At 46.9% G+C, this 24,813-nt stretch overlaps 1 protein-coding gene across 1 annotated transcript in view; it reads right to left on the bottom strand.

Moving 5' to 3' along the window:
* The window catches only part of SEC13 (SEC13 homolog, nuclear pore and COPII coat complex component), a 60,723-nt gene extending 40,081 nt beyond the window's left edge, over positions 1-20,642 (bottom strand). Inside the window, exons 1-5 of the mRNA XM_082638573.1 lie at positions 20,624-20,642; positions 17,896-17,940; positions 8,560-8,675; positions 5,766-5,917; positions 5,181-5,314 (exon numbers count right to left, since the gene is read on the bottom strand). Of these exons, the coding sequence (XP_082494699.1) occupies positions 5,181-5,314; positions 5,766-5,917; positions 8,560-8,675; positions 17,896-17,940; positions 20,624-20,626 (450 nt within the window). The 5' untranslated portion in view covers positions 20,627-20,642. The remainder of the gene's footprint in view (positions 1-5,180; positions 5,315-5,765; positions 5,918-8,559; positions 8,676-17,895; positions 17,941-20,623) is intronic.
* Between the last annotated feature and the right edge of the window lie 4,171 nt (positions 20,643-24,813).

Here is a 24,813-nt window from a genome sequence, read left to right as displayed (position 1 = left end):
AGAGAGAGGACCTGAGAAAATATTTGAAGAGATAATAGCTGAAGACTTTCCTAACATGGGAAAGGAAACAGTCACCCAAGTGCAGGAAGTGCAGAGTCCCAGGCAGACTAAACCCAAGGAGGAACAGGCTGAGACACATAATAATCAAATTGACAAAAATTAAAGACAGAGAAAACATTACAAGCAACAAGGGAAAAAGAATAAATAACACACAAGGGGAACTCCCATAAGGTTATCAGCTGATTTTTAAGCAGAAACCCTGCAGGCCAGAAGGGAGTGGCACGATATATTTAAAGTGATGAAAGGGAAGAACCTACAACCAAGAATACTGTACCCAGCAAGGCTCTCATTCAGATTCGATGGAGAAATCACAAGCTTTACTGACAAGCAAAAGCTGAGAGGTTTCAGCACCACCAGACAGCTCTGCAACAAATGCTAGAGGAACTTCTCTAGGCGTGGGAAAAAAAGGCCACAACTAGAAACAGGAAAATTACGAATAGAAAAGCTCACCAGTAAAGGCAAACATACAGTAAAGGTAGGAAATCATTCACACACAAATATGACATCAAAACCAGCAATCATGAGGAGAGGAGAGGACAAATGCAGGATACTGGAAATGCATTTAAAATGAAAAGACCAGCAACTTAAAACAACCTTGTTTATATATAGACCGCTACACCAAAACCTCATGGTAACCACAAACTGAAAATCTACAATAGATACACACACAAAAACGAAAAAGGAATCCAAATGCAACACTAAAGTTAGTCATCAAATCACAAGAGAAAACCAAAGGAGGATGGGGAGAAAAAAGACCTACAAAAACACATCCACAACTATTAGCAAAATGGCAGTAAGAACATACATATCAGTAATTACCTCAAACATAAGTGGATTAAATGCTCCAACCAAAAGACAGCCTGGCTGAATGGATACAAACTTTCAGTTATCAAATAAGTAAGTCATGGGGATGTGATATACAGCTTGGTGACTAGTTAATACCTCAATAAAGAAAAGAAGTGATTAAAAAGATAATTACTGGTAAAACAGAGAATGAACACATCTCTCATCCCCAAGTTTCCTGGGATCCCTTGCAATCCGTCTCTGCCGCCCACCTCCCCACGCTCAGCAGCCACGGACCTGCTGTCACTACACTTTGCTCTTCCATACAATGAAATCACAGTATGTACTTTTTGCCTGATTTTTTTCCAGTCAGCATAAGTATTTTAAAATTCATGTATCTTGTGTTTATCAATAGTCATTTCTTTTTATTGCTAGGTAGCATTTCTGTAGTATGGATATACCACAATTTGTTGACCCATTCACCTGTTCATACACATTTGGATTATTTCCAGGTTTTGGCTATTAAAGTTGCTATGAACTTCTGTATTTAAGTCTTTGTGTGAACTTGAAAGTCAACTTCACTAGTCATAAATCCTTGGCTCACACATTCTATCCTTGAGTATTGTAAATGTGTTCTCCATTTTCTCATGCACAGATCATTGCTGTTGAAAAGCCAGATAATCCAATTGTTTCCCTTGTAAGTTACATGGCTCCTTTTGCCTAGATGCCCAAAGGACTTTTTTTTTTTCCTTTAAGGCCAGTAATTTCCCTATACTTATGTCTTTTTGCTGGTGATTCTGGGTTGATAGTCAAGTATAGGGTATGTTCTCTCAATATATAGTTTCAAATATTGTTTTTAAATTTTAAGGTAGTTTTCTTGAATCAGTTTTTAGTATTTGTTCTGTTTTCTTCTTCTGGAATCCTAATATTCACGTTTGATCTCTGCTTGTCTTCACTTTTTGTCAAAATCTTTTTATTTCTTCATTTTTTCTTTTTTTCCTTTTTCACACTATTTCTATTAAGGCATTATCTGTTGTGTTTGTTTGCTCTGGTATTCCTTCTAGTTTAGTCTTTATTTGTGAAATAATTTTTAATTTCTAACTCTTTCCTGAGTTCTGTCACCTCATTTCTTCTTTCTAATTTTGATTTATGCTATTTTTTAATGTCTTATGTCATTTAAAAAAAGTCTCTTAGCTTGATTGGAAATAGTGGGTGACAACTGGTTCTGTTTTTGTGGGCATGTCTTTCTTCCACTGCCTGTGAGAATGTTATTCTGCATATTCATTTTTTCTTAAAGGAAAACACTTCCTTAAAGGAAAACTTTTGAGATTTCACCTCAAATACTTCTTCATTATTTTTAAGTGAAATTAGTTTTCCTGATCAAATGAGGTTCAGGAAAGCCTTTCTAAGTTCAGAAGTGTCTGTTTTTGTGTAGTAGTAACAAATGTGACAACTTGCTTCTGGGATTTCCTGGCTCTGTTCCTCTCCCCACCTTGGTCTACATCCTCTCTTTCCTTTCAGTGTGTGTCCCTCTCTGGCTCTGTGTCCCTCTGCTCACAAGGGGCACTACTGTGGAAGCAAGCCCAGTGGGTCATGAGGGTCTGATTTCCCCAAGTCCCTTTAGTCTTTCTTTTGGTAGGCCCCCTGCCCTCACCTGGTATGAGGTCATGCAACCACCAGGCCCCATGTCAGTTCTCCAAAGAAGAGATACAAATAGCCAATAAGCACGTGAAAAGATGCCCAACACCATTAGTCACTGGAGAAATGCAAATCAAAACCATGATGAGGTACTACTTCACACCCACTTGGATGGCTATCATCAAAAAGAAGACAACAACAACAAAAAAAGAAGACAACAAGTGTTGGCAAGGATGTGGCGAAACTGAAATCCTCATAACTGCTGGCAGGAATGTAAAATGGTGCAGTTAATTTGGATAACAGTTAGCAGTACTTCAAAAAGTTAAACACAGGGATTCCATGACTTGGCAATTCTCCTCCCAAGTAGTTACCCAAGAAAGTTAAAAACACAAAAACGGACACACAAATGTTTGTAGGAGCATTATTCATAATAGCTAAAAATGATCACTAACTGATGAATGGCAAAATAAAATGTGTATATTCACACAATGGAATATTATTCAGCCATAAAAAGGAACAAAGCACCGATATATGCTATGATATGGATGAACCTTGAAAACATGCTACGTGAAAGAAGTCAGTCACGAAAGACCACATACTGTATAATTCCATTTACAGGAAATGTCCAGAATAGGCAAATCCATAGACAGAAGGCAGATTAGCGTTGTTTGGGGCTACGAGTAGGGTGGGGTGGAGAGTGACTGCTAATGGGGTTTCTTTTTGGGTGATGAAAAAGATCTGGATACTAGCAGTGAGAGTTGTACAACTTCGTGAGTATATTAAAAACTACAGAACTGTATACTTTCAAAAAAGGGTGAATTTTATGATATATGAATTTTATCTTAATTTTTAAAAAAGTTACAAACAAAAGTACAAAATTCCTGTTCTCAACAGCTGCTGTTTGCCAACTGGCCAGCTATGCTTTCCAGTGAACACCTGTTGGCTCTTCTGGGGGTACTCCTCAGGTGTGGTGGAAGGCACTGCATTACTTCTTCCTCCTGCTCGGATGCCAATACCTCACAGTCTTGCGGTTGTCGGTGGTCCACTGCTCTCTGCTTGTATTTTGGAGTTTGTGGAAATACCTTGCTACCCAATTTTGTTGTTAACTGTTGTTCAGGAGGTTTTGTTTTTGCTACCTAGTTGCTCTGCTGGTTTCTATGCAAAGACTGGAAAAGACTCAAGCACTATGTTGCCATTCCCCACCATCCTCCCAGAAGCCTCTCAGCCTATTCAGTTTTGCAAGTTAGTAAGCAGATGGGGATCACAGGGTCCCAAGTAACAAGACCTTGAGACAGGCTCCTGGGGCCTTGAAGGCTGGGCAGGCTGTGGACCCCCTGAATTTGAGAACTGCAAAAGTACAGTGTCAAACTTGGGGCTGCTGACTTCCATCTGCATAGTTTTCAGAAGTGCTGGGGCCGTGAAAGCTGGACTGCTGTGTAGATAGAAGGTAGACGGATTCCAGGGTTCTAACCTCAGCACAGTACCTTCTCTAAGTCACTTACTTTTTCTAAGCCTCACTTACCTAATCATAAAATGAGAACGGGACTGGTAACCTTGTAAATCCGTACATTTGTTATTTTTTCTTTCATTCACAAACATTTGAGAGGATTACATGACATACAATAGATGCTCAAGAAATGTGAGATTTCCCCTCACTGTCCACTGTGCTTTCTTTCTTTCTTTTTTTAAATTTATTTTTGGCTGCGTTGGGTCTTTGTTGGTGCGTGTGGGCTTTCTCTAGTTTGCGGCAAGTGGGGGCTATCCTTCATTGTGGTGTGTGGGCTTCTCATTGCAGTGGCTTCTCTTGTTGCAGAGCATGGGCTCTAGGCACGCGGGCTTCAGTAGTTGTGGTGCACGGGCTCAGTAGTTGTGGCTCGCAGGCTCTCGAGTGCAGGCTCAGTAATTGTGGCGCACGGGGCTTAGCTGCTCTGCGGCATGTGGGATCTTCCTGGACGAGGGCTCGAACCCATGTCCCCTGCATTGGCAGGTAGATTCTTAACCACTATGCTACCAGGGAAGCCCCACTGTGCTTTCTTGACTGTTTTAACCTTAATGTCCAATGACTACAAGTAGAGAACTAAATTCCTATGATGATTTTTTTTTTTTTTTTTTTTTTTTTAGGTACACGGGCCTCTCACTGCTGTGGTCTCTCCCGTTGCAGAGCACAGGCTCCGGACGTGCAGGCTCAGCGGCCATGGCGCACGGTCTTAGTTGCTCCGCAGCATGTGGGATCTTCCCAGACCAGAGCACGAACCCGTGTCCCCTGCATCGGCAGGCGGACTCTCCGCCACTGCGCCACCAGGGAAGCCCCCATGATGATTTTTAACACCACTCAGTTCCAGGGGTCCCAATGACCATTGCAGGCCATGTCAACTTGAGGTGTCCACAGCAAGGGTGGCAGTTCGGCAGCCTACTGCTGCCACCTTGCCAGTGCCCTGGCCCTCCTCGACTTGGAGGGACCAGTGCCAACCCTGCCATGGGCTGAATGAGGCTGGTGCAGCCTGGCCTCCCTGGGTGCAGCCTGTCTGGCTTTAGAGCAGAGAGGCTCAGAGCTGCTCTCCCAAGCATGTCTGATCAGCAGCCCCCTCCGCTGGTCCACCGCACAGCAGTGACACTGTTCCTGCCACTCTCTGAGTGAACAGGGGACACATGGCAAGGCCACAGAGCTACCCACCATACACAGGAAGGGTGTGCCTTACAGTGTGAGCATTGTTGATCTTCTTCACTTCCCATTGGCCCAACCCGGTGTAAGTCAGCAGAGAGATGGCTCCATCCGAGCTCCCACAAGCTAGGATCAGGCCGTAGTCATGGGGGGCCCAGCACACAGAGTTTACTGCAAGAAGGAGGGAGGCACAGTGAGCAGACTTTCAGTTCTGAGACTTACTGTTTTACTAAATTTCTAAAAAAAAAAATTGTAGGGATCACCAGGGGGAGGTTGTAATTTTGTCAATTAAGGAGATTTTAAAAACCCATCACTACTAATATCATCATAAACTAAAGCCTATCTTATAATCTGAGAACAAGGCCAGTACTTAAAATGAATAAACCTTAAAAAAACAAAAATCTCGCTATGTTGTCTTTCCTTTTCTCATTTTGCTTTGGATTGGCTTTAGGTCTTAAGGCCTTACCTCTGCTGTGGAAAGAGTAACAGAAAAGCAACCGAAGCCCAGGGGACAAACGACGAGCATCACAAGGGGACAGCTGAACGTTAGCCAAAACAGAGGCCTCCCCCTCTCCCCCAGGGCCCCTCTGCCCGCCGCCCTCTCCCGCCACACTCAGTGTACCTGAGGAGTCGTGTCCCGTGTGCTCGTGCGTCTTCTCCCAGGTGCCATTTTCCTCTTTCCAGATAATGACTTTCCGGTCGTAGGAGCAGGATGCCAGGACATTGCCATACATGGGGTGGGCCCAGGCCACTTGCCACACAGGACCCTCATGACTGCAAGGGGAGAGGGTCAGAGGTTGCTCAGATGGGCCAGAGGAACCCACAGTGCCCTGCCAGCCACTACTTTGGACAGAAATGAATGGCTTCTCAGGACAGAACTGCCTAAAAATTTCAAAAAGGAGAGCTGTGTATATGTCACTCCAAAAGGGACCGTCATTGGGCAGTGAAGACCCTGAGGCCGAAGGCGAGTCAGCCCCTCTGTCCCGACCCGGCAGAGCCCTCACCTACCCCAGATGGTGGCCAGCATAGTCTACATCTACTGTCATCAGCACAGTCACCAACAGATCCAGGGTTTACCCCCACAAGTGCTCAGGATGTATCTGTAGATGAATCACTACTCATCTTCCCAGACGGTCACCTCCTTGAGGACGCAGTAACTATTTCATTTTGATACTTGCCACTACTCTTTTAACTTTATCAAAAGGCATGTCGCTCTCTTCTCTTCCCATCTCTGTGCGTTCACTGTCTCAGCACATACCCTGTGCCAGGCTCTGTACTGGGGCTGTCCCTCAGAACGGGGGGCACCCAGCACACAAGAGGTGGGTGGCACAGAGGGGAATAGACAGGCTCTTTCACACCCATTCCACACTCACTTGCTGCTTGACTTTAGGCCAGGGCCATATCCTCTCTTTGGCTTTGTCTCTTAATAGAGATGTCAACAAGACTTCTTTCACGTGGCGGTCATGAGGGAAATGTCTGTGATAACTCAGTAAAGAGCTTAGAACAGTGCTTGGTACAAGAAAAGGAAAAAACACAAGCTTGATGCCTGTTAGCTCTGAGTGTTGCTCCCTGCTCAGCCATTCACCCCGGGACTGCTGACACTCAGAGTTCTCCTCCCTCCAGCTGGGACAATGGGCCAACCCCAGTCTCTACAAAGGAGCTGCTAATGAAACTCTTGTAGACTCAAACGTCCTACAACTAGCGTCATTTTAACTGAGGGAATGAAGAATGGGGGCCTGAATTTATTACCCTCCAATATTTTTCATACTTTGAGTGCAAGGAAAACGCAGAGCAGAGGACCGAGTGACAGCAGACGGTGCAGCCCCCGCCAGTGCTGGCAGCCAGGCCTCGCCCTCAGAGCTCTCTGCTCAGCCACGGGCTGCTGAGCAGGGAAGGCGACATCTGGCTCCCGAGTCACTTGACTCCTGACACTCAGGAAGAGGTGGAACTTCTAGGCCTATCTCCCGAAACGGCTACTGACTTAGCTATGTCTTTTTTAACCCATTCACAAACATGTACTGAACACCCACTTGTCAGTGATTCTTAACTTCTCCTGTGCAGTCTGGTGAATGTTATGGTCCCTTCTCAGAATAATGGATAAAATACATAGAGCTAGGATTATAAAGAAAACCCAATTACACTGATATACAGTTATCAAAACGTTAAAGAACAATTTATGTTATTAGTGATACGTGTGCTTCTTTGTTAACACTTTAAGTAACAAACTCTAGTGGCAAGTCTAATAACCATTCTAACTTCAAAATAGTGATGAGCATAAATGCTGTTTTGAGAAAGCTACAACAACTGTAAAGTGATATAAAAATATCTGTGACTGTCTTCCCTGGTGGCGCAGTGGTTAAGGATCCGCCTGCCAATGCAGGGGACACGGGTTCGAGCCCTCGTCCAGGAAGATCCCACATGCTGCGGAGCAACTAAACCCGTGCGCCACAACTACTGAGCCTGCACTCTAGAGCCCACGAGCTACAACTACTGAAGCCCGCACGCCTAGAGCCTGTGCTCCGCAACAAGAGAAGCCACCACAATGAGAAGCCCGCGCGCCGCAATGAAGAGTAGCCCCCGCTCACCGCAACCAGAGAAAGCCTGTGTGCAGCAACGAAGACCCAACGCAGCCAAAAATAAATAAATTTATTTAAAAAAAAATCTGTAACTCCTATTGGTAACAAAGTGACAGGTACTATGAATTCTACTGCGGTTCCTGGCCTATAGCCATAATTGAAGGAAATGCTAAATATCAGAGTCACTGAAAATAAAGAGGTAATTCTTTCCCTTTCCCAGTTCACCACCTCCTGAATTCTACCCACAGAACCCTTGGAGATCCATGGTACCCAGGTTAAGAACCCCATCTACCTGAGGTAGTGAACTGAGGGAAAGCACTAGAGTGCAGCCACAAAACTGAGAGCCAGGATCTCAAGAATCTCAGCAGGGAGAAAGGTAAATGAAACATTTGTAAATATTCACTGAGGACCTGCCACAGGCAAACAGGCAGAATTATGGGATTTATATAATTACTATTACATTCTTAGATCACCAGCCTTGAGTCACGTTAGATCATGTGGTAGCTAAACTTGTTTAAAAAAAAAAAAAGCTAGTTTCCCACTTTTGAAAACAGCAGTGGCCGCTGGACGCTTGCTGCAAGTAGGCTCTACCTGGGCGGAGACAGCGGCACCTGTGTTGGGGGTGAGTGGGTGGAGGCTCTGAGAGCCTATAACTGACTCCCTCGCCCCAGGTCTGCCAGTGGGCATTTGGGCGGCAGAACTGGGATTCGCTCCGGGCTCCATCAGCCTGGGACACCTGACGAGGGCAGCCGGCTGGCTGGGACCGGGTGTCCTCTCCGCTGACTGCACTGCGGGAGAAGCCCACTCTCTGAGACCTTGCCCGGGGTTGGCTGCACTCACCCCCTGAGGTCGGCGATGAGGATCTGCCCTCCGTTGCGCACGTCGAAGATCTTGACGGACCTGTCTGATGAGCAGGTTGCCAGGCGGGTGCCGTAGTAGTCCATCTGGGCATCATGCTGCAAAGAGAGGACAGCTCGGGAAGCCGGCAGGCTGGGCGGAGGGGGGTGGGGTGGGGGCAGTCACCAGGACCGAGTCTAGTAGGGACCAGAATCTACCTGAAATTAATCAAACCTCAAAGAATCATCACTATCAGGCAGGAAGCTAGCATGTCAACGTTCTCACTTCTCTGACAGGTAATGTCCTTCTGAAAGGGACAAGAAAAACCACACGCAGCTGCTTTTAGACCCTCTACATCCCAGGGGAGGTCCTTCCCAATCCTGTTCTGCAGGGTGGGTGGGAGAAGAGAAGCTTGCCTAGCTCCTTCCTCACGCCCCACTGTGTTCCGAGGCTCCGTGGGCCGCCAGGAAGGTCTGGCTCAGCGCCAGAACCCAGGGCTAACGCTGACCCAAAGAAGCAGGCCACTGACTGCCTGCAGGCCCCAATCAGGTCCTCCATGATGCACATCTGGCCTGCACACAGGGCCCCATTCAGACATTTAGGCTCCTTCTTGCATCCATGGTCCTGGATCCTTCGTGGACCTTTGTTCCTGGGTTTCGACTTGACCTTTTCCCTAGTAGTGTGCCCAGTACCCCAGACTCTCCACTCATGCCTTAAATGTCACTGGTCCCATCACTGATGAACCGACTTCACCGATGCTGCCTGGCCATCCAGACCTAGGGCTGGGCCCTGCCCACAGCTCCCTTTCCATCTGGGCGATGGCTCCTCTGAGCCAATCCACCGGCTGCCTCACTGTACTTACTGACCCCTCCTGTTTGCTGGCCCTGCCTATTCCAACAGATGAAACTTTCTTCACTGTTGCACCTTGAGGGTTTCAGGAACTATTAGCTGTCACTCTTGCGGTCATCAGGGGCAATCACATCCTTTCAAAGGGGAGCAATCATTTCGTCTGCTTCAACATTCCTTCCTCACCTCCCTACCCAAGGAAAACATCCTGATTCTTCCTGGGAGGTCAACCCCCTCCACCATTCCAGGTCTTGGCTTGTTGGAAGGCAGGCAGGGCAGGTGCTATGACAGAGCTTCTCTGCAAGTGTTTTTCTGAAGCACTGCTCCAGCAGAGTGCTTTCACACTTCGGGAGGAAGGAGGGCAAAGAACCTAAGAGATTTAAACCCTATCTCAAGTTACCTGCTGTGCAACCTTAGAAAAATTTCCTAATACCCTTGAACCTAGTTTCCTTATCTTTAAATGGACCTAATGATGGCACCTACTTCGAGGGTTGTTATGAAGGTTAAATGAGAAGTATTCAGCATGGGGTGTGATGCACAGTGAGCACGCAGACGTCAGTCATTACTGCTTTGTCTCATCTGTTCCCCAAGATGAACCCACACAGAGAGGCAGCATATCTCTAATTTCCCCATCTCAGCTATGAGGAAATCAGGGCTGACTCAGAAAAGTTAGGAGACTGACTACGAGTCTGGTTCAAGATGGCCGAGTAGAAGGGCATGCCCTCACTCTCTCTTGCGAGAGCACCGGATTCACAACTAACTGCTGAACAATCATGGTCAGGAAGACACTGGAACTCACCAGAAAAGACACCCCACATCCAAAGACAAAGGAGAAGCCACAATGAGACGGTAGGAGGGGTGCAATCACAATAAAATCAAATCCCATAACTGCTGGGTGGGTGACTCACAAACTGGAGAACACTTATACCACAGAAGTCCACCCACTGGAGTGAAGGTTCTGAGCCCCACGTCAGGCTTCCCGACCTGGGGGTCCAGCAACGGGAGGAGGAATTCCTAGAGAATCAGATTTTGAAGACTAGTGGGATTTGATTGCAGGACTTTGACAGGACTGGGGGAAACAGAGACTCCACTCCTGGAGGGCACACGCAAAGGAGCGTGCACATCGGGACCCAGGGGAAGGAGCAGTGACCCCAGGGGAGACTGAACCAGACCCAACTGCTAGTGCTGGAGGGTCTCCTGCAGAGGCAGGGGGTGGCTGTGTCTCACCGTGAGGACAAGGACACTGGCAGCAGAAGTTCTGGGAAGTACTCCTTGGTGTGAGCCTTCCCAGAGTCCGCCATTAGCCCCACCAAAGAGCCGGGTAGGTTCCAGTGTTGGGTCGCCTCAGGCCAAACAACCAACAGGGAGAGAACCCAGCTCCCCCCATCAGCAGACAAGTGGATTAAAGTTTTACTGAGCTCTGCCCACCAGAGCAACACCCAGCTCTACCCACCACCAGTCCCTCCCATCAGGAAACTTGCACAAGCCTCTTAGAGAGCCTCATCCACCAGAGGGCAGACAGCAGAAACAAGAACAACTACAATTCTGTAGCCTGTGGAACGGAAACCATATTCACAGAAAGAGAGACAAGATGAAAAGGCAGAGGCCTATGTACCAGATGAAGGAACAGGATAAAACCCCAGAAAAACAACTAAATGAAGTGGAGACAGGCAACCTTCCAGAAAAATAATTCAGAATAATGATGGTAAAGATGATCCAGGGGGCTTCCCTGGTGGCGCAGTGGTTGAGAGTCCGCCTGCTGATGCAGGGGACGCGGGTTCACGTCCCAGTCCGGGAGGATCCCACATGCCGCGGAGCGACTGGGCCCGTGAGCCATGGCCGCTGAGCCTGTGCATCCAGAGCCTGTGCTCCGCAACGGGAGAGGCCACAGCAGTGAGAGGCCGGCGTACCAAAGAAAAAAAAAAAAGATGATCCAGGACCTCAGAAAAAGAATGGAGGCACAGATCGAGAAGATGCAAGAAAATGTTTAACAAAGACCTAGAAGAATAAAAGAACAAACAAACAGAGATGAACAGTACAATAACTGAAATGAAAAATACACTAGAAGGAATCAATAGCAGAATAATTGAGGCAGAAGAACGGATAAGTGACCTGGAAGACAGAATGGTGGAATTCACTGCTGTGGAACAGACTAAAGAAAAAAGAATGAAAAGAAATGAAGACAGCCTAAGAGACCTCTGTCACAACATTAAATGCAACAACATTCACACTATAGGGGTCCCAGAAGGAGAAGAGAGACAGAAAGGACCTGAGAAAATATTTGAAGAGATTATAGTCAAAAACTTCCCTAACATGGGAAAGGAAATAGCCACCCAAGTCCAGGAAGCACAGAGAGTCCCAGGCAGGACAAACCGAAGGAGAAAACTGCCAAGACACACAGTAATCAAATTGGCAAAAATTAAAGACAAAGAAAAATTATTGAAAGCAGCAAGGGAAAAACGACAAATAACATACAAGGGAACTTCTATAAGGTTAACAGCTGATTTCTCAGCAGGAACTCTACAATCAAGAAGGGAGTGGCATGATATACTTAAAGTGATGAAAGGGAAGAACCTACAACCAAGATTACTCTACCCAGCAAGGATCTCATTCAGATTTGATGGAGAAATCAAAAGCTTTACAGACAAGCAAAAGCTAAGAGAATTCAGCACCACCAAACCAGCTCTACAACAAATGCTAAGGGAACTTCTCTAAGTGGGAAACACAAGAGAAGAAAAGGACCTACAAAAACAAGACCACAACAATTAAGAAAATGGTAATAGGAACATACATATTGATAATTACCTTAAATGTGAATGGATTAAATGATCCAAGCAAAGGACACCGGCTCACTGAATGGATACAAAAACAAGACCCGTATATATGTTGTCTACAAGAGACCCACTTTAGACCTAGGGACACATACAGACTGAAAGTGAGATGATGGAAAAAGACATTCCATGCAAATGGAAATCAAAAGAAAAAGCTGGAGTAGCCATACTCATATCAGATAAAATAGACTTGAAAATAAAGAATGTTACAAGAGACTAGGAAGGACACTACATAATGATCAAGGGATCAATCCAAGAAGAAGATATAACAATTATAAATATATATGCACGCAACGTAGGAGCACCTCAATACATAAGGCAACTGCAAACTCTATAAAAGAGGAAATCGACAGTAACACAGTAATAGTGGGGGACTTTAACACCTCGCTTAAACCAATGGACAGATGATCCAGACAGAAAATTAATAAGGAAACACAAGCTTTAAATGACACAACAGACCAGATAGATTTAATTGATATTTATAGGACATTCCATTCAAAAACAGCAGATTACACTTTCTTCTCAAGTGCACATGGAACATTCTCCAGGATAGATCACATCTTGGGTCACAAATCAAGCCTTGGTAAATTTAAGAAAATTGAAATCATATCAAGCATCTTTTCTGACCACAACGCTATGAGATTAGAAATCAATTACAGGGGAAAAAAACGTAAAAAACAGAAACACATGGAGGCTAAACAATACATTGCTAAATAACCAAGAGATCACTGAAGAAATCAAAGAGGAAATCAAAATATACCTAGAGACAAATGACAATGAAAACACAACGATCTAAAACCTATGGGATGCAGCAAAAGTAGTTCTAGAGGGAAGTTTATAGCAACACAATCCTACCTCAAGAAACAACAAACATCTCAAATAAGCAATCTAACCTTACACCTAAAGGAACTAGAGAAAGAAGAACAAACAAAACCCAAAGTTAATAGAAGGAAAGAAATCATAAAGATCAGAGCAGAAATAAATGAAATAGAAACAAAGAAAACAATAGCAAAGATCAATAAAACTAAAAGCTGGTTCTTTTTTTTTTTTTTTTTTTTTGGCGGTACGCGGGCCTCTCACTGTTGTGGCCTCTCCCGCTGCGGAGCACAGGCTCTGAACGCACAGGCTCAGTGGCCATAGCTCACGGGCCCAGCCGCTCTGTGGCATGTGGGATCTTCCCGGACCGGGGCACGAACCCGTGTCCCCTGCATCAGCAGGAGGACTCTCAACCACTGCACCACCAGGGAAGCCCAAAGCTGGTTCTTTGATAAGATAAAATTGATAAACCTTTAGCCAGACTCATCAAGAAAAAGAGGGAGAGGACTCAAATCAATAAAATTAGAAATGCAAAAGGAGAAATTACAACAGACACCACAGAAATACAAAGCATCCTAAGAGACTGCTATAAGCAACTCTATGCCAATTAAATGGACAACCTGGAAGAAATGGACAAATTCTTAGAGAGGTATAACCTTCCAAGACTGAAACAGGAAGGAGAAAATATGAACAGAACAATCACAAGTAATGAAACTGAAACTGTGATTAAAAATCTTCCAACAGGGCTTCCCTGGTGGCGCAGTGGTTGAGAGTCCACCTGCCGATGCAGGGGACACGGGTTTGTGCCCCGGTCTGGGAAGATCCCACATGCTGCGGAGAGGCTAGGCCCGTGAGCCATGGCCGCTGAGCCTGTGTGTTCTGAGCCTGTGCTCTGCAGCGGGAGAGGCCACAACAGTGAGAGGCCCGTGTACCGCAAAAAAAAAAATCTTCCAACAAACTAAAGTCCAGGACCAGATGGCTTCACAGGTGAATTCTGTCAATAATTTAGAGAAGAGATAACATCCATCCTTCTCAAACTCTTCCAAAAAACTGCAGAGGAAGGAATACTCCCAAACTCATTCTATGAGGCCACCATCACCCTGATACCAAAACCAGACAAAGTTACTACAAAAAAATTAGACTAATATCACTCACGAATACAGATGCAAAAATCCTCAACGAAATACTCACAAACAGAATCCAACAACACATTAAAAGGATCATACACCATGACCAAGTGGGATTTATCCCAGGGATGAAAGGATTCTTCAATATATGCAAATCAATCCATGTGATACACCATATTAACAAATTGAAGAAGAAAAACCATATGGTCATCTCAATAGATGCAGAAAACGCTTTTGACAAAATTCAACACCCATTTATGACAAAAACTCTCCAGAAAGTGGGCCCAGAGGGAACCTACCTCAACATAATAAAGGCCATATATGACAAACCCACAGCAAACATCATTCTCAATGGCGAAAAACTGAATGCATTTCCTCTAAGATCAGGAAGAAGACAAGGATGTCCACTCTCACCACTATTATTCAACATAGCTTTGGAAGTCCTAGCCATGGCAATCAGAGAAGAAAAAGAAATAAAAGGAATACAAATTGGAAAAGAAGAAGTAAAACTAAAACTATCACTGTTTGCAGATGACATGATACTATACACAGAGAATCCTAAAGATGCCACCAGAAAACTACTAGAGCTAATCAATGAATTTGGTAAAGTTGCAGGATACAAAAGTAATGCACAGAAATCTCTTGCATTCCTAGACACTAATGATGAAGAATCTGAAAGAGAAATTAAGGAAACACTCCCATTTACCACTGCAACAAAAAGAATAAAATACCTAGGAATAAACTGACCTAGGGAGACGAAAGACCTGCATGCAGAAAACTATAAAACACTGATGAAAGAAATTAAAGATGATACAAACAGATGGACAGGTATACCATGTTCTCAGATTGGAAGAATCAATATTGTGAAAATGGCTATACTACCCAAAGCAATCTACAGATTCAATGCAATCCCTATCAAATTACCAATGGCATTTTTTACAGAACTAGGACAAAAAAAAATCTTAAAATTTGTGTGGAAACACAAAAGACCCCAAATAGCCAACGTGGTTTTGAGGGAAAAAAACAGAGCTGGAGGAATCAGACTCCCTGACTTCAGACTATACTACAAAGCTACAGTAATCAAGACAATATGGTACTGGCGCAAAAACAGAAATATAGATCAATGGAACAGGATAGAAAGCCCAGAGATAAACCCACGCAACTATGGTCAACTAATCTATGACAAACGAGGCAAGGATATATACAATGGAGAAAAGACAGTCTCTTCAATAATTGGTGCTGGGCAAACTGGACAGCTACATGTAAAAGAATGAAATGAGAACACTCCCTAACACCATACACAAAAATAAACTCAAAATGGATTACAGACCTAAATATAAGACCGGACACCATAAAACTCTTAGAGGAAAACATAGGAAGAACACTCTTTGACATAAATCACAGCAAGATCTTTTTTGATCCACCTCCTAGAGTAATGGAAATAAAAACAAAAATAAACAAATGGGACCTAATGAAACTTCAAAGATTTTGCAAAGCAAAGGAAAGTACAAACAAGACCAAAAGACAACCCTCAGAATGGGAGAAAATATTTGCAAACGAACCAGCGGACAAAGGATTAATCTCGAAAATATATAAACAGCTCATGCAGCTCAATATTAAAAAAAAACAAACAACCCAGTCAAAAAATGGGCAGAAAGGGCCTCCCTGGTGGCGCAAGTGGTTGAGAGTCCGCCTGCCGATGCAGGGGATGCGGGTTCGTGCCCCGGTCTGGGAGGATCCCATATGCCGCGGAGCGGCTGGGCCCGTGAGCCATGGCCGCTGGGCCTGCGCGTCCGGAGCCTGTGCTCCGCAACGGGGGAGGCCACAGCGGTGAGAGGCCCGCATACCGCAAAAAGAAAAAAAAAAAAAAAAAAAAAATGGGCAGAAGGGCTTCCCTGGTGGCGCAGTGGTTGAGAGTCCGCCTGCCGATGTGGGGGACATGGGTTTGTGCCCCGGTGCGGGAGGATCCCACATGCCGCGGAGCGGCTGGGCCCGTGAGCCATGGCTGCTGAGCCTGTGCGTCCGGAGCCTGTGCTCCACAACAGGAGAGACCATGGCAGTGAGAGGCCCGCGTACCGGAAAAAGAAAAAAAAAAAAATTGGGCAGAAGACCTAAATAGACATTTCTCCATAGAAGACATACAGATGGCCAAGAAGCACATGAAAAGTTGCTCAACATCACTAACTATTAGAGAAATGCAAATCAAAACTACAATGAGGTATCACCTCACACCAGTGAGAATGGGCATCATCAGAAAATCTACAAACAACAAATGCTGGACAGGGTGTGGAGGAAAGGGAACCCTCTTGCACTGTTGGTGGGAATGTAAACTGATACAGCCACTATGGAGAACAGTATGGAGGTTCCTTAAAAAACTAAAAATAGAATTACCATATGACCCAGCAATCCCACTACTGGGCATATACCCAGAGAAAACCATATTTCAAAAGGACACATGCACCCCAATGTTCACTGCAGCGCTATTTGCAATAGCCAGGTCATGGAAGCAACCTAAATGCCCATCGGCAGACGAATGGATAAAGAAGTTGTGGTACATATATACAATGGAATATTACTCAGCCATAAAAAGGAACGAAATTGGGTCATCTGTAGAGATGTGGATGGATCTAGAGACTGTCATACAGAGTGAAGTCAGAAAGAGAAAAACAAATATCATATACTACCGCATATATGGGGAACCTAGAAAAATGGTACAGATGAACCGGTTTGCAGGGCAGAAATAGAGACACAGGTGTAGAGAACAAACGTATGGACACCAAGGGGGGAAAGCGGCGGCGGGGTGGTGGTGGTGGGATGAATTGGGAGATTGGGATTGACATGTATACACAAATATGTATATAATGGATAACTAATGAGAACTTGCTGTATAAAAAATAAAATAAAATTCAAAAAAAAAAGAGAGATTGACTAGGGATCTCAGACTGTATCTTCTTACCCAAGGTGCCACGCTGTCTCCAAGGTGGTGTGGTCTCACAGCTAGACACACATGATCCCATCCAGGGAACATACAATTCTGAGACTAGGCAGCCCCTCAGAAGCCCAAAAGCAACTGCTGGTGGGAAGGATGTGATGGCAGGATGCCTGGGATAAAATGCTGTAGGCTGATTGACCTGGGTCCTGTTCAAAGGCTACCTGGACTCCTTGCACTGCAAGAAGCAGAGTCCACATCTTTGCTGCTGGAGACTTTAACCTCTGGACCTTCTCCCACAGCCCTGTCCTTTTACACCAAACCCTATGTTTGCCTCTCAGGAAACGCCTTGAGTTAATGACTTCGGGTTCAAAGAGTACTGTCTGGCCTGCTGTCTGTGCCGGTCCTACCTGGCTCTGCCTTTGTATCGAGTCATTTTCCTATTTTTTTCTTCCCTTTCCAATGGGGCTAAGAAGTGACAGCAGGAGGAAGATAGGTGGGAAGACTAATTCAAACCTCTGCACCCACTTCTACCCCATCCCAGAGACGGTTACTTTCTTGGCCAGGAGACCGAGGACCTTGAGCTACAAACTGTTTCCAGGTTTCTCCTGCCGTACAGTGACCAGACTATCACAGCCCTGCCAACTCAGAGGGCACTGCTGGGAGACTGACCATACCCCTCAGGTTACAGCCTAACTAGCAAAGGCTGCAAAGCCACAGTGGATTCATAAATGATCAACAGAAATGCCCATGTCCACAGCATGTGAGGAAGCGCTAAAGGAATACTTACAATCATGTCCTCATGGGAAGTATCCACAGTGTTAATTACTGACACCTAGAACCAAAGATATTGTTGGTAAATGCGCTGATAGTAGTTAGAATGCAATCATCTCACTGAATCCACTGATCATTTTTAAAGTTCTTGACTGCATCTGTTCATCCATTCATTCATTCATTCAGTAAATGTTCACTCTAAGTGCCTTCACTTTGCCAAGCACTGTAACAGGGACTGGAGATACAGACACGAAAGAGAGGTACTTCTTGCCCCTGAGAAGCCTGCACCTAAGTAACCCCAACAAGGCAAGATAAATACTTTAATGGTGGTTAACATATGCTATAGCAGTCTGAGGGGCTGGTGGTGGTGGACATAAACTGGGCTCAGATGATGAGGAATTTGCCAGGTGGCACAGGGAAAAAAAAGTACAGTCCAATCAGAGGGCAAAACATGAGCAAAGAAGGGGGGATGGTGGCATGAGCGGTCCTGGCTACATTTGAGGTTGAAGAGGGACCCTGAGGGAGCTATGGCTGGGGTTCCTTCCTGGATGACAGAGCCTCTGATGTTCCAGGCAGTTTTCTGCATAACAGGGTTAATACCTAACACTTTAATTGATTCAACTGATTCTCCTGAGGCTGCTGCCTGGTACACCATCTGTGACAGAGCCCAGTTTATAGGGCTGGAACAGAGCTGCCATGGTCATCACCTTCCTACCCATTCTCTGAGGTGCAGCTCAAATTACGCTGCCCCCCCCGCCCCGCAACTTGAAGATTCCCAGATTCCCCAACTGGCTGGACTCCTCTGAATATCAACACTGAATGTCTACAACACTTTACACCGTTTCTTCTCCCAACTAGAAGGTGAGCTCCCTGGAGCCAGGGTCGGTGTCATTGGCCGTTCTGAATCCTCTCAAATCACCCAGCACAGTGCTTTGCAACCAGAAGGAACTCAGTGACTATCTGCTGAATGCATAAGTAAATGAACAAAAATGCACAGTTTTACTTTGTTCAACCACTATTCTCTCAAAACTCTTGGGATAGAAAAGGGACGGAAAAGGAGGTTTCAGACTGGAAATGATATTTCTTACCATTTCCCCCATTTCATCTTTTTCCAGCACAAGCCCTTCAGGTATAAAGTCTGACCTGACTTTTCAGAAAGGTGGATACTAGAAGAGCATGGCTGCAAAGCAGTTCAAAAGGTACATGTCAAGTAAGCACAGGTTCTCTCACCAAAGTCTAGATGCCCTACAAAGCAGGCCCCCGAGGTCTGCAAAGGCCAAGTAAGGAAGATAAAGAGAAGCATCTCCTACGTGTGCCAAGCTGTCCGGGTTACAAAGTACTCTCACGTGTGCACTGGGAAGGCTGAAGGGCAGAGTTCATCAGAGCTGCCCGATGGACTAAGGAGATGAAGAAGCCCAGGGAATAGAAAGCACCTGCTCAAGTCACAGAGCTAGTTAAGGGTGGAGCTGGGAGAAGAGCCCCACCTGCTAACTCCCAGCCCACAAAGCTTTCCACTTGATTAGGCTGCCCATCTAGTTGTTACATCCAATTCCCTAAATCAGTGGCTGAGGGCTAAGCAGAGGCAGGAAGAAAGCTTACAGATAGTTTCATACTGGTTCGCTAGAGGACCTTGGAGATAACCAGCATTTATTTTGAACCACTCTCACGCACCAACCAGGACTGATGAACAAGTGCTTTTTTTTTTTAAAGCGCCTTAAAAAAAAAAAAGTCCCTCCTCCTAAGCACCTCAAGATGTACGGTCTTCCTTAAGTAGTAAAAGACAGCCCTCAAAACAATTAAGCTCTTCAGAATTACTTAATGAGTTAAAAACTCATTTTAAAAGAGCTGGGTGTCAGGGTGTAAGAGACCCCAACTCTACTTAGCAGCTGAAGAATCAGAGACCAAAAAAACCCCGAGAAATTTAAAACCCAGTGCCCTGCAAAGCAAGAGCCAAACCCAGCGTCCAGGCTTCTGGGTTCACCCACGTTTCCTCAAAAACCCAGGCACAGCCATTTTCCCGAGAGCACCGGCTTACCGAACCCCCCACTCTGTGCCAGACTCAGGCTAGATGCTTCTATCCATTAGTTCCCACTGGCGGTCATTCACTGGATGAGTAAGTGTGGAGTGAATGTACACTGTGGATACCACAGAGGTTTAAAAACCCGAGCCCCTGCATCACAGGGGCATTCAGCTCATCCTTACATCCTTACAGTTTCCTGAAGTGCCCGTCATACCTCGGGGCCCTGGGCTAAGCACCTGTTCCACAAACATCTCTGCTGGGAGAGGCGGGAGGTGGGAGAAGGGAATGGTTGTGAGGGTTTGAATCTCAGCTCTGCCACTTGTTCCCTGTGCAAGAGGCTTCACCTCTCTGAACCTCCAGCTTCCTCATTTGTCAAAGGTCGATAATAACAGCCCCGACTTCATGGGGCTGTTAGTAGGCTGAGAGTAGGAACAATGCTTGGAACCTACTAAGGGCTCAGGCCACAGTAGCTCCAACGGTGTTTGGGGTTTTGTTTTCAACTGTTGGGGAAAGAGAAGGAAAAGAAGCAGGAGACGCGGCCCGCAGAGTTCTGGGAGGTTCCGCGGCCTCCGCCTGGCCTCCCCCTCAGAAAGGTCCGGACGGGCAGGGCCAGAGCCCCCCAGACCCGAAGCGGTGCGGGAGAGCTGAACGGCTCCAGCTCGGGACTTGAACCTTAGCGCGGCGAGGAACCCGGGAGGGCCGCGACTACGGCCCCGGCACTCACCATGGTGGTGGCGGCGGTGGCGGTGGCGGCGGTGGTGGCGGTGGCGGCGGCGGCGGCGGCGGCAGCGGCAGCTCAAGGCCGCGGACGTGGCAGGCCCCGGCGGCGCCTCAGAACAGCTCACTTCCGGTGCCGGGCTAGCAGGCCGTCTGGCCGGGGCACAGGAGCCTCCGGGCAGCAGCACGTTCCGCTCGCACGAAGGTTCCGTCCTTTCTGGGGCGGTGCCAAGCCTTCCCACGGCCCCTCCCCTTCTCCGTGCGTAACGCTCGAGACCAAAGGGGTGGGACTCTCGTTTTCCAGGCGAGCCAGGTCCGGAACTTGAAATCTGAAGCTCTAACCTGTCTTCTTTCGTGACCAACCCTTCCCTTTTCCTGAGATCCATACATGAAAAAAGGGACTCATACGTAACGACACCTCCACCCACCTCTCTGCGGTTCTGGGTGCGACTGGCCTTATGGTGAACAATTTAGGATGACTAATTTTGGGAGTAGTGGCCAGACTGGTTTTAGTGCTTCCTTGTCAGTCTCTCCTCAGGACCCAAGGCTGGGACCAGGGACAAAGAAGCCCAGGGAATAACCCCCTAGCCAGAGGCTGAGCCTCTCGCCCTGCCCTCTCCAGGCCAGAGGACCCATGCCTTCAAACTGCCCCTTCCTCATAGCTCTGGGATCCTGTGAGTCTGGCCCATCAGGTAGATTCCCCAGGCAAGGAAGGATCTCAGCCAGACTCCCGCAGCTAGAGCCCAGGACCCAATCGCCAGTTTCCCCAACCCCCAGGTCCCTGGCTTCACATCGGCACAGTGAGAATGCTGTACAGCTGGACAGAGCCTGGGGGCTCCCCTCAGCCACACATGGTCTGGCAACCCTTGACCTCTCATGGCTTTAAGGAGTTGAGTGACCCAGGATGGAGTCTAGGCTTCCCTTGGTTGAGTCAAAATCCCTGTTTCCCCTCTTGAAACTGGAGGGAAGAGTCCTAGCAGGAGATGGTCACTGCTGGAGGGACGATGTTAAGGCTCAGAGGGTGTGATAGATCCAGACCATCGAGGAGCTTTGGAGAGGGTGTCGGGGAGTGGGGTCTTACAGAACTCAGGGCTGGGCCTCCAGGTAGCAACTCACCCTCCACCCCCACCCCAGCTTTCAAGACCCATAATTTCCCTCTAATGGAAAAAGATTGCAGGGGTGTGAGGGGTGGTGCTTATGGTGGAAATACTGCAGGGAACAAAGTGGGAGGGGCCCTTGGGTCTCCTGTTCTTCAAGGGACATCCCCTGATCTCAGATCTGTAGATGTACTACTGATTCTCTGGGTGATAAAATCATATCACTTCTTTCTGAGCCTCAGTTTCCTCCAGTAGAAAGTGGGGACAATGACACGTTAGATATAATACAAACACAATGCATGGGGCATAGTTGTTATTTAAAGAATTCCCTGGTGTAGGCATTGAAGTTGGAGAGATTGAGGATTTGGGACAAACAGTGCAACTGTTATCCTATTCATTAAAGTATTTGCTGGTGGAACTGAAAAGTTTTGAGTGCTGATTCTGGCATCAAGACTGTGAGGTATCAATACTGTATCCCCTACTTACTAGGTGGGCACACCCTTCTCCTCTCTGAGCTGCCATCTCCTCTTCTGTTAAGTGGGAATTGTAATAATACCTCCTCTGGAAGGTTGATCTTGTGAGTAAATGGACCTTTGGATGTGAAACTGGGTTTGGGTTTGGAAGCGGTTGGGCCTACAGTGCTTGATCTGGGGATCAGTTTTCCCTGAGAAGAGCTGGGTTTTAGTGTGTGTGTATGTGTGTGTGTGTGTGTGTGTGTGTGTACGTGCACATGCGTGCATGCATGTGCAACCATCAACCTTTGAACCAACATTGGGACTGTCTCTTGGTCTGGGCACATTCTCGTTCTTTGCTGATGTCCACCAGAGGTGTGCAAAGTTCAGATTCAGTGTGCCAGGGTCCCTTCTGCATCCCCCTGTCCCCAGTGGGGGATGCCACCTACATCCTTTGTCCACATCTCCCATCAGCTCCCTCCAGTTAATCCCAGACCCCAAAGCTAAAAATGCTTTCCCTAATTTGTGCCCTGACCTCCCAGATCCTGAACCTCCACCTCTTCTTCATCCTCCTGAGGCCTCTTCCCCCAGAGTCTTGCCCTCTGGGATTGTCAGCTGTTCCTCATGGAGGGTTAACGACTCATGGCAAGCTGAACTTGCCTCCCTCAAACGGTGACTGTTCAAAAGGTGTGACTCGGCGGAAGGAGAGAGACCACCCCTGAGCCATGCACCCTTGGGCAAAGTGCCTTTCCCTCCCAGGCACTTGGTTTCCCTCTGAGTTCAAATCCACGGAGGGTGGGGACCCAGCTGTCCCACGGAAAAAGGCCTTGTGATGTGTACTGTGTCTGCATTTCCACGTGTGCATTTATTGTTATTGCTCAGTATAGTGTTGAAAAGGCAGACAAATCCCATTAATTACAAAGAGCACAAGCCAGAGATACAGAGAAATCAAGAGTGTACAATAAGAGCACAGTCACTTCCCAGCCCCGATTTTCCCAGAGCCCCCCAGAGCCCGGGTAGCTCGTGGAAGCTGGAGGCGGCACCATTTCCTCGCTACTCTGGTATAAAATACGTGCACACAAGAGTTAGCAAAGTGTGGCGACTAACTCCCCACCACCCCTGCCCCGAGAGGAAAGGTGAGCAGGGAGAGCACCACAGGCGTTACAAAACAGACTTAGGGAGCCAAGAAGGGCAGTCCCAAAGCAGCCTTAAAGACCTTGTTTTCCGTGGAGGGGGTGATGGCTGATGCCCAGGGCCTGGGATCCCCCTCCCCCCACTTGGGTGAACAGGATCTTTACATCAAAATCAGGAGAGCTTGCTTTGGAACTTGGGAAACACCTGGGGATTTTCTGCTGTTGCTTGATTTCAGCCTTGGCTCTGGAGGACCCAGAAGCCTTCAGAGAAACGCAACCCATCTCCACCCCACCCCCCATCTTCTAGTGGTGGGATCTCGGACCCTACGGAGAGAGTTTTGTGTGGGAGGCACGTCACAGGGTGCGTTTGACAGCCTCCTGTAAGTAGAGCCAGAACCACTAGGGGGAGTCATCAGGGTGGTGAGAAGGTCCAGGGAAGAGATTGCTGCGTCCCAAAGGACGTATCGCAACTGCTGAAAACTGTGAATAAAGAGCGAGAGGTGACCCTGCCCCCACCAAAATAGTTCAGGAAAGGGATATAGGAATAAACATTACTCCATGAGGAGAATTGGTAACTGGGCTCCACATTCTGGTAGCTCCAGGTCTGGGAGAGACCCCTCTTTCTCACCTGGACCAGGGCAGATGGAGGGTCCACCTCAGCACAGCCAAGGTGGGTGACTTTGGGTCCCACACTGAGATTGGGTGGGGGCTTGATGGCCTCTCCTAACGACACCCTGGCTTAGGGGACAGGTGAGATGATGGGAGGACTATCTGGCTTCCCTCAAGATTCAGGATGCCCTTTTTATTTCTCCTTAGAGGGCTATTTAGTGAGCTGGGGTGCTTACAATGGTGGGAAGATGTTTGCACCTACAATGAAAGGGCCCAATATTTGGAGTGAGAGGAGGGCAGGAGGATGCAGGACTCAGCAAAATTTTAAGTTTACTTGGAGGAATAGATGTGAGAATAACCAGGAAATTTTGTAAAAAAAAAAAAAAAAAAAAAAAAAGGGTATTTATCCCACCACATAATGAAACATTATATAAAGTGACATTAAAACTGTGTGGTTGGTGCCAGATGAGACACCCAGATAAGGGAACAGAGGAGATATTCCAGAAATAGACCCAAGTCTCTCTGAGCTGTCAGGATGTGGTAAAGGGGGAATTTCAGCACAGTTGGGGAAGAGCATCTGTTCAATAACTGGGACGTCCGGGCTGAGACAGGTCCAGGGTCCTTGTCCCAGTGCAGTCACTATCATTGGTCTGGTCTCAGAAGCAGGGGGACCTCCTTCTTGTCCACTCTCTGCTCTGGTTGGGACAAGGGGGCAAGGGGCTATGGTGGGGGGCTGGTGGGAGCAACCCAGGCTGCTGCTGAGTTAGGGAAGAAAACTCTTCAGTTTCCTCCCTGTCCACCTCCAAAGGTGGGTGACTCGTTGAATGGGTCCCCTGCTCTTCCGTCATCTGTTAGGGGGAGACAGATTGGTGAGCTTAGACCTTGGAACTGAATCTGCTACCTTCT

Source organism: Mesoplodon mirus (assembly GCF_964341445.2).
Source record: "Mesoplodon mirus genome assembly, chromosome: 12".
NCBI classification, from domain to species: domain Eukaryota; kingdom Metazoa; phylum Chordata; class Mammalia; order Artiodactyla; family Ziphiidae; genus Mesoplodon; species Mesoplodon mirus.
This window is presented reverse-complemented; position numbering and strand designations above follow the sequence as displayed.